The 10,509-nt window shown below is 45.3% G+C and overlaps 1 protein-coding gene across 3 annotated transcripts in view; it reads left to right on the plus strand.

Moving 5' to 3' along the window:
* RCAN2 (regulator of calcineurin 2) overlaps window positions 1–10,509 on the plus strand; it is a 157,737-nt gene that overhangs the window by 144,254 nt on the left and 2,974 nt on the right. For 2 of the 3 annotated variants that reach the window (XM_019537121.1, XM_019537122.1), the window contains exon 4: window positions 6,017–9,975. In XM_019537121.1, the coding sequence (XP_019392666.1) occupies window positions 6,017–6,177 (161 nt within the window). In that variant the 3' untranslated portion in view covers window positions 6,178–9,975. Of the gene's footprint in view, window positions 1–6,016; window positions 9,976–10,509 lie in introns of those variants that run through there. The other variant, XR_002101518.1, reaches the window with a different exon arrangement.

The following is a 10,509-nucleotide window of genomic DNA, read 5'->3' on the forward strand; positions in this document are numbered from 1 at the left end:
TGTGTGTGTGTGTGGCCTGTGGCTGGTTGTGTGTGGTGTGCGGGTGGGTGGGTGTGGCACATGGCTCTGCATGTGTGGCATGTAGCTGGGTAGGTGTGGTATGTGGCTGGGGGTGTGTGTGTGTGTCGGGGGGTGCACATGGCCAGATGCGGAGCGATGGCAGCGCGGGGCGGTGGGTGGTGTCGCTCCATCCCTGCCGCCTGCCCTTCATTCTTGATGGGCACTTTGCTAGTGAATAAATAAAAGATGATCATGCTGGAGCCTCAGTAGCTGTTGGCTTAATGCCTCATTCGTCCAGTGCCTGAGGCTGGTCAGGTTGCCCTTGGTCTTGTATGTCATTTAAAGTAATTGTAGTCTTGCTTTCTAAACATAACAGTCCCTGAGAAGAGGTCTAGCCATGCCTTGCGCAAAGTGAGAACAGCACAACTCTGCTGCAGTCCATGGAGCTGCTCCCACTTGCTCTGGGACTGAATCTGTCCTAACAGGTGTAAATAAAGATGTAAAGTGTATTCTCCACTTTGAGGATTTAGAAAATGTTTCTGAACCTTAAGTTTGCTTTTCAGTGAGTCCTGGTCCTAGGCTGTGCTTTGGGGAATTTACGAAATGTGTCAGATTGGGAATGGGCAGCTTTTGGGTGGAAGGCAGAAACAACCTGTGAGCTGGATCCTCAGATGAACATGGGATTTAACCCCAGCTCTATCTTCCTGCACAGAGTCCTGGGTTCAGTTCTGTACTGCCAGGGGTGTTTCCGATTTTCAAACAACGTCTGTGCGCCATGTACAGATGCCCAAACCAGGCTAGGAGTAAACAGGAGGAAGCCTGCCCCTGTAACCTTGAGGTCACTGTCCTGGGTCAGGGAAGCCATGGATTCTGGCCTCTCTTCCCAGTGTTGTTTATGCATTTCACATTACACAGTGGCTGCTTGAGAAGCAGAAATAACCCTGGGAGTGGGGCAAGAACCTAGAAGTCCCCCTCTCCAAGAGAGCATCCTAACCACAGGGAAGCAGAGACAGACCCCCTGTTGCTTGTTCTCATTGTTCTCCTGGCCCGGGAGTCTTGCACTCTCGGCGTCCCAGTGGCCCAGCTCGAACAGGACAGACGGGCATGTACCTTGTTCCATCGCCAGGTGGCTGGGCATTCTCCTTGGAAGTGGGAGCTGTGGGTGAGAGTATTCAGGATGAGGGTTCATACAGCCTCTGTCATGGGTGAATGCCCAGTAGACTTTTGGGCAAAAGGTGGGTGGCAGCACTGCCACTATTGCTCCGGAGCTGAGTTCACTGCTATTGATGTGAGCTACACTTGGCATTCTCTGGGAGCTTGGCTATTTTCTGGGGAGAAATCTGGAGTTAGGTGGGGGGAGGGTGGGAATGAAGCCTCCAAAATGCATGTTCTGCATCTCTTCTTCATAGAAGCACCTACCTGAGTGCAGCTGCCTAGGAACACATGCAGTCCTGAATGGAAGCACCTGGTAGATTCAGGTACACATTGAGTTTAGTGCCAGACCATTTGAATCACTCCTTATCCTTATGGGTACATCTCCACAAGCATGCACATGCAGGGACACACGTTTCCCTCGGGAACAAATGGTAGCAGCACACTTGTCTCTCTAGCATGAGGCAAAGGGATCTGGGTGGGGTAGGGGAGGCTTGGGCCAGCACTGGTGATGGCCCCAGCAGCTTACTTGGGGTCTTGGAGGCCTTGTGTGGCATCAGTGGCACTGAGTCAGCTGCTTGCAGCCTGGCTGGCAGCCAGTGTGGCTCTGGCCAGCCAGGCTCTTGCTTTTGGTGACACACACGGTGCACCACTTTTTGTAGTGGTGGGTTTTTTGACACTGGGATCTCCCACCAAGTTGCAAATTAATACCATGATGCATAGGTGCACATGCGCTGGGCGTGATTTGTCTCTCCTCAGTTAAACGGCTTTGGGGCACTGCAAATTGCATGTGCATGCTTGTGGGAACACGCCCTATATGTCTCATTTTTGCGTACGTCCCACCGAAGCGCATACTGAGATGATCTGGGTATGGTGGCTCCAAGCACTTAGGAAGATTAGAGGTCATTGGGAGGTCTCAGTGGGCACATCTGCATGTGCACTTTAATGCATAGTAGACTATTTCACTGCGCATTAAAGTGTCATGGAAAAAAATGTGACATTACGCTAATGCTTAGTAAAATAGCCTACCGTGCATTAAGTGTCACTAAAAAAGCATGCAAATGCACTACTGAATATTAGTGTAGCCTAATGCATGCTAATTTAGTACCTCACTTTGGAGGGTGCCTGTACATGGGTGCTGAGACTGCTCCACCATGCTGGAATTCGAGCGTGTTGGAGCAGACTCAGTTAATCGAGTCTGCGGGAGCATGACAACTGCCATGCTCCAGCAGCCTTCTGTGTCACATGTATCAGCGTCCCCATGCTTAAAAGTGGTGGTGGGGTCACTTGAACTAAAGCTCATTGAATGAGCTTTAGTTCAAGCACCCCTACTCCCATTTTTAAGCACAGGGACACTGATGCACGAGACACAGCAGCACTTTAATTAGAGTGTCTCTCGGAGCCACTCTAATTAAAGTGCCGCCGCCCCCCTCCACCTCCCCGAGACCTGGAGCGCATGTAAAAGTGCCCAGAGGTAAATAACTTTAATGCACATTAGAAGAGGTACATTAATGCACATGTAGACATGCCCTGCCCCAGGAAAAGTGGGCTGCTCTTCACAATTTTGGTCCCCTGTTCTGATTTAGATTTTGCTTCCTTGGTACAAAAGCCAACACCTAAGGAAAAAACTTCACTGCTTGTGACTTCATTTTTCTGCTGAGCTGTTCCGCTGAGAGGACCGCGGGCCCGACTTTGCCCTCTCCTGGTCTACATGCTCAGCAAGTGTGATTTGGCACAGCTCCATGTAAGTAGAGAAGCACAATAGCTGAGTGTGCAAGGCATCTCTCCACAGATCAGAGACGTGAATTTGAGCCTCACTCTGGACTCCCACTGTAGGCTGCACTTGGTCATGCCAGCTGTTGACAGGTTGCGCCAACAACCCACCATTGTACATCTCATTGTTGGTGGGTTGTTCAAGGGAAGCTGGATGTGATGTCAGACACCTCACACCCTGTGTGCTATTAGCTGCAGAAACTGGGGTGCCTTATTCATACTACTACCATCTGGACAAACCATCTAATGAAGGCTGTGAACGTAACTAGGATTAATGATTAATTATCCCAGACACTTTGATGGAGCTACTTCAAGGTATAGTAGCTGAGTTTTGGCCCGCAGTTTTTAGCCTGCCAGGGTCACTTAAGAAAAGGGAAGATCTATTGCATTTTCATAATCTGTTTATTACCTTGATGTTTATTACTTTGAACATGTTATACTACGTCAGTAGTATTCTGTTTAAAGGTCAAAATGAAAATTAGTTTTAGAAACCAGGTTGTCCTTTTATAAAGATACTGCTGATTGCACGTGACTCTTCAGATAACTTAGTTATACTGGCCACATTCTTCATTTACCCATAGAAAGACTTTGATGTTTCGGTTCACAGTTTTGCAGGTATGAATAACTGTGAATACAAAATTGTGCTTACAATTATTGAGGTCACTTGGATGCTTTGTGAACTTGTTTAAGGGTGAAAGGAGTCCTGTTTTGTCCAAGTAACATCAGGTACTGCAATTGCTATTACTTGTGCCTAAGACTGGTGGGTATTTATTCTAGTATTGTCATTTCCACTTTGCCTTTTCAAAACCTTCCAGGAAAGATTGGAGCAGTAAAAGCATGTTGCATTTGAGCTGGGATGACTACCTTTTAAGAGGGCAGTGAATGTGATTTACTGTACAGCATCAGTCTGTGAGAAAATGGCCCGGCTTTGTGTGCGTGCAGCACTGCAGAGCTCTTTGTAGCTGACAGTGACCAATGTAGCCTTCAGTGCTGGTTGGCAGCGCTGACGTCAGCCGACCGTTGAGAAATTAGCTGAAGCCTGCAGGGAAAATAGGCAAAGCGAAACCATAGAATTTCTCAACACACCACAACTAAGCTATTTCTTTTTATATTTTAGCCTATCAACATGGCCCTTAATGCTTTTCTTGATTTGGATCTGAGGGAAAGATTTCCAAAAATAGAACAGTTAAATGTCACTGTTAATGGGATCACAGCAATAAAATCTCTCCCAGCAAGAAGCCTGACTTCTAGCTATTATTCACTTGCTTGATCATAAAAGTTGCTTTCCATCCTTTGGACAAAAATGTACCATCTCCTCTAATCCCAGGCCCATAGACCTCACTTGGATTAACAGCTCATCAGCGCAATCACTGTCTCGTAGCTGAAGTAGTTATGTGCAAAGATAGGATCCAACCCTGCAATCCCTACCCTTGTCAGGAATTGTTGTCAAAGATGGGATTTTCAAAAACTAGCTGTATGAGCAAAGTTTTCCAGGCTCAGGCCCAGAGTCAACATTTTGTAAAGCAGACTGGCTGTTCTTTGGGGTGAGGACCGTATTTTGGTTTTGCTTCTATATCGCTACTGCAGTGGGCTTCCTGATGGGAGTCCCTAGGCCCCTAGTGTAATACAAACAAAGTATACTAGGTATTTCTGTGAAGGCAAGCAGGACTTGGGGGTTTCAGCGCTGTGGGATCTGTTCTCACTGCACTTGGGGGTTTCAGCACCGTGGGATCCCACCCAGCACTGTGGGATCTGCTGTCCTCCCAGACCACTTTACAGTGAGCACGCACTGCCTTCTTGGCCTCAGCAGCAGTGAGTGGTGTCAGTTCATCGGATTGAAACTAGCTGCAAGGTGGTTGCAGGACCCAGAAGTTAAAACGACTTCTTATGAGAAGTTCTCTCATCTGCCCACTAAGTGCTTCTCCAGCTGAGTTAGAGCTGCCAGCACATTTTCTTTGAGAGACCAGACCAGTGTATCAGATTTCACATTTTCTTAACTTTTTCTTAACATTCTTCTCAAATTTACCTTTTGTGGTTTGATCCCATTGTCCCACAATACAGCCTTGGGACCTGTCTAGGCAAAGCACTGCACAGAGCAGGGAGTCAGGAAATCCTGAGTGCAAAGCCTGGCTCTGCCTCCTCTTTGCTGTGTTTCCACCTTTGCCACACTGATCTGCCTTGCAGAGGCCTGGGGTGGGTGTTAAGGAATGTGTGAGGATGAGTGGTTTATTAATCCCAACTGTGTCACACTGATAAGTGCTTGAGGACTCGCTCTGTGGCTGGTCTGCAGAGGGTATCTAAGTCCAGCAGAGCCCCTGCGAAAGGGTCTTGGCTCTAATCCAAGTTGCAACAGCTCTAGAAGTCCCTGGCTCATCCCAAATAGCAATTATCACAGATGCTCTGTAACTGCTGTTCCCTGTTTGCCATCATGAAGGACATGTAGAGATGCTTACAGCTACAGCTGTTACTATCAATAATAAGCCATCCTTTGTAGCCTACAAGAATGAGAGAACATAGTGGTGAAACCAAGCCTTGATGCTTGTAACTGGATCTGAGCAATCCCAGACACCAAGGGAGTTTGACACTGTGGCTGGGTCCATTTTAGATAAAGAGGGGCAGCCATTAAATTTGGCTCAAGATTTGAATTTCCCCAGTGCCCAGAGGTTTGGGGTTGGGCCCTTCAGCTATAAATGGCTGCCTTTGGTCTCATGCTCTTAAGCCTTGTCTGTGGTTGGATTGTAGTGCCCAGTGTAACTGGGCCTGTGCAAAACTCCTAGGATAGGTGGCAGTGCAGATTATGTTTATCTAGCGCCTCCTCCTGTCCCACACTCGCCCCAATGAAGCCATTGGTGGCCAACATGCAATGTAGCAGCAACAGGCGCTGACCCTTCCTGCTAACAAAGACTCACAGAAGAACGTGCTCTGACTGAGCTAGTGCCTGCCCTTGCCTGCTCTTGGGGTCGGCAATTATGCATCTGCGCTCCCCAGATCGCTGAATCAGGGCAATGCCTAGAAACTGTCAAGGGCACTGCAAGCATTGTGTTCTTCCAGACGGGTGCCTTGTGACCTAACTGCTTGTGTCTGCTTCCAGGAGAGAAGTACGAGCTGCACGCAGGGACAGAGTCCACCCCGAGCGTGGTGGTGCACGTCTGCGACAGTGACGCAGAGGAAGAAGAGGACCCAAAGAATTCTCCCAAACCAAAAATTATCCAGACCCGGCGCCCTGGCCTGCCTCCTCCGGTATCTAACTGAGTATCCCCAGCAGAAGCAGCACTCCCCTCCTTGAGCTTGCCTCTTTCTTTCTCTGTTTGCTTGGTTTTGTTGAAGGGCAGCTGTTGCCACATGGGTACCAGGACATCCAGCTCATTGAAATCCCTTTCCTTTGACTAAGCCTATCTAATGAAAGGGCTAGGAAAACATCTTTTGACTACATAAGCATATCACATGCCGTCTGGAAGGGACTAAAACCGTCTGGGGAGGGGTTTTCACTGCATAATGCTGCACACCATAATGATAGCAGAGCCAGAAGTATCACCAAGTACACTAGTGATGGGCACGTTAGCTGGCATCAGGACTAATATTCACACACCAGGACATCAGTTTCTGCTCCCCTTCCCAAAGGGGGGCTCAAACCTGACTTCCCCCTTCTCCCTCATGTGTTACCTGGTTTTATTTTATGAGGTGGCAGCTTGATGGCCTTAAACCATTCCCTTCCACCTGCCAAGCAAGGGGGAGCCCACAGCTCCCCCTGGGAACTTGCTCCAGGGGGCAGCAAGTTCACTACATTTTTCAGCAATAGTAGAAGGAATGAAACACTCCTGCCCCTTCAACTGCAGAAAACACTAGGCCTTTCATTCTGGCGGTAGCGTGCCGTGGGCAATGGAGGCCAGAGCAGCTTATGAAGGGTCAGATGTCCTTCATTTGTTTTTCTTCCAATGAAAGAAGCCAGGCTGCCAGCACTAGGGAATCCTCATTTCCCTCTCATTAGGAGCGGTACAAGTGGTACTTCCCTGTCCTGCTCCCTTGAGTTTAAGGAAGAAGAAACCATCTCTCGATCGCATTGTCTATTCTTTGCTATCTCACGGTAGTAGCAAACCCCAGGGGTAGGTAGAGGTTTCTGGGGTAGCTAAATAGCCCTGACACTCCAGCTATTAGCAAATATTTGCCCATCTCAAATAATCAGCTTTTCCCTCCTTTGCTTGATGTGTTTTAGGCCCATATTGAGGTGTATGCAGTCTTTTTTCAGGCCAAATAAAACAGGACCATCATTAAACTTGAACTTAAACTGCATGAAATTTACTTGCCTGTTCCACGCGGTCCTGCACACCCCTGCCACTCACAAGATGTGCAGAATTACCAATGCTTTCTTAAGCTTTCATCGTGGCTGGTAGCAGGCAGTACTTAAGAGACATCCAGAGTTTCTGTCTGGGCTGATCCTCCATATTAATTTTTCTCATGCACACTCACCATTTTGAGAACATGCTTTAGGGATCTAAGCCCTGAATTTGCAAGTACATAGGCATGTGCTTAACTTTAGGCATATTAGTAGTTCCATTGAAATTAATATTAGAAAAAATTAAGCATGTGCACTAAACATGTCAGGATCAAGGCACAGTGAATTGCAGTTCTGCTTCCCTTGAAGAGACTCAAAGCTCCTCTGCTCAACACTTGGAAGCTCGCTCTAGGTTCTGAAAGCGATACTCATTTCTGTCATCGAGATTCTGCCATAAAGCTTTGGAGTGAGTTTCTGAGAAAAGGCAGTGGCAGGATCTGAATTAATTATGTGGATATTCAGGTTTCAGTAGAATCGAGCTCACATTGGTCTTGGCTGAGTAAATTTAGAGGAGCAAAAGCAGATTTGTCACTGCACTCTGCAGAAAGAGTGCTTAAAACACCTGGGGAGAACACATCTGAGAGAGTAAGAACAGGCCATTTTTATACTTTCCTAACCATTGCCATTTTTGAGTATTCTTGCTGAACAAGAGTTTTGCCTGTGCACAAACCTTAAAGCAGTGCTTCTCAGTGCATATGGGCACTGCTTTGCATATGATAATACCTAGGTTAAACGAGCATGTTCAGTGCAAAAGAAATTGATGTAACATAAAAGGGACTTGACTAACAGCTTTTTGGTAAGGAAGTAAATGCTCTTTGAAAGAATAGGTTTTCAGATGTTTCACTGTGTTGCTTTACAGTGATGCATTCAAAATTGATTTAAACAGTGAAGAGTATATGATTTTGAATAACCATGTACTCGGGGACTACAATCTGAGCACTCTGATTGCAAACAGTACAGAAGGCAACTTTGTACAAGGAGTACAATCCTCTTTTTAGTCCCCAAGTAGATGAAAAGCTAGTTTGATATTAGGACCCGTTGGTTTTAGACAGGATTACACTTGAATAGTACTTTTACATGAGGGTCATATTGAACACATTCCTCAGTAAAATAGTCACTTTGATGTGGAAAACATTTTAGGACCAGATCCTCAGCTGTTCTGTTATCATAGTTCCACTGAATCCAGTGTACATTAACTGAGGAGCAGAAACTCAGCCCTTGTAACACATCCAAACTTTTGGGAAGTTTGGATCTATAATGTTTAGGCGCCACTCTAATTGATTCACACATCTTACTGTGAGTGATGCAGTTTTAGTGTAATGTTTTCCTAAATGTCTCATTATCTCAAAGTGCACTATGGTATACATGTATGAGGAACAGTTAAAAGTTGGCTCCGTTCACTGACTACTCTCTGTCCTGAAAGTGGGGCTGTCAGTTACTATCCTGGAAGGAGTGGGAAACAGCTTCATTTCTAATCCCCAGAAATAAAACCACAGTTGGAAGATTGGAGTAACTCAGAGAACATCCAGTGGCAGCTGCAATCAAGGTTTATAAACCACTTTATATAAATTGCCATTGGCAAAGAAAAATAATTCTGATGATATAACCTCACCATGAGCATTTGTAAGTTTGTCGAGAGAGCTTTGTATCTCACCAGCAACCAAATCCTGACTGGTGTAAAAAAACAGGCTTATGACCATTTTGAATAGTAAATGTTCAGATCTTCTGTTTCCATAGTAGGCGAAACCCCTATTGACTTCAGTGGGGATTAATCTGTGTAGCAACTACAGACTCAGCTACTGTCTTTCACTTGTCTATTTGCAACACTGAGAAATTGATTCTGCTTTGGAACTGCTACAAATCAGGACTATTCGCTGCATTACATTACTCCTAATTCGTGTTGATTTCAGTGATTAAGAAATTCTCCCAATTCTTTTAATTTGCTTTCCCAATAGGAGTAAGACAGTATTGAAATGGTTTATCAGCAGTGAAATGGCACCCTCGTGTGGCTCCTTTGATCACATTTCTGGTTAGAAATGAAGCCAATAGTGGAAGAAGGCTACAAGTGCTGTTTGTGTTCTCCTTTTTTGATTTGTCCTCTCCAGTTTTCTCAGAATTTAGACTCTTAAATATACAAGTACATGTACAAAGTATGTAACCACCCTACAGTCGAAGCAAGGAGTTCAGATATTTCAGATAAGAAGTGTGGAGAATGTGTAAAGCCCTAGCACCCCCCTCGAGCTGGTGGAGAAATCCTCGAGCCCTCATGGGGTTCTTGGCATCAGTGGAATAATGCACTAGCAGGTCTTGTGGCAAAACCAACCGTCAAAGCCTTGCCCCACTGTCTGACCTAAATGGATCTTTTTGTTAAACCTTAAATAAGGTCAAAATATGACAAACCCTGCTCTTTTCACATTTATTTTGCTCCCAATTTGTCTAGTTCTCTTTTCATTCAGCAGCAGTGAAAAAGGCCTTTCTTGAGATAAAGGGAATGTCTTGCGATTGGCCATTAAATCATTGTGCAAGATATGAGTACAGCCCTGTGTTCTCACACTATGACAGTTAACCATGTGGCAGCATTTCCATTATTCTGAACACACTTTAAAAATATTCTAGCTTTATTTTATAGGCGCATTAATGTTATTAGCTAATGAATCACTTTTGCACTTGTATAACTGAGAGCTTAGTTTTAAAAAAATAAATATGGCAAACAAGGAGTTCTTGATGTGTTCTTCTTGCTTTGGCATTTTGAGAAGGGATCTTTAATGCTAAACTATTCTGATGATCTGGCTAGCGTGATGCTCACTGCTGGATAGATCAGAACTGCTTAAATGTGCATCACAGGCCATGTACTAGAGGTGAGTTAAAGTAACCCTGTGCTTTTGGAGCAGGAAGTTAAAGGAAATGAGTAACAATTGCAAGCTTGCTCTTCAGTCACTATTGTTCTCAGGAGAAATTATGACTTGATTCCTGGCAGGATATGAAGCAAAATTCAAATCTGATATATAGTGCTGTGACTCCAGTGACTTCCTTGAATTTGCAGTACTTTATATCTTACCATAACTAAATTTGCCTGGCATTGTGCACAAACAGTATCTTGCATCACTCCGAAAGAACAAATATGTGTCCCTGCCAACTTGAAATGGTTCCACAGATACTGTTATAAAGATATGGGCAAACATAGGGTGTGCATGTGTGCGTGTATACCTATATATATATATATATATATTTAAATAGGTATATATTAAATA

The sequence above is a fragment of the Crocodylus porosus genome, unplaced genomic scaffold, assembly GCF_001723895.1.
Source record: "Crocodylus porosus isolate Cpor-Errol unplaced genomic scaffold, CroPor_comp1, whole genome shotgun sequence".
NCBI lineage: Eukaryota > Metazoa > Chordata > Crocodylia > Crocodylidae > Crocodylus > Crocodylus porosus.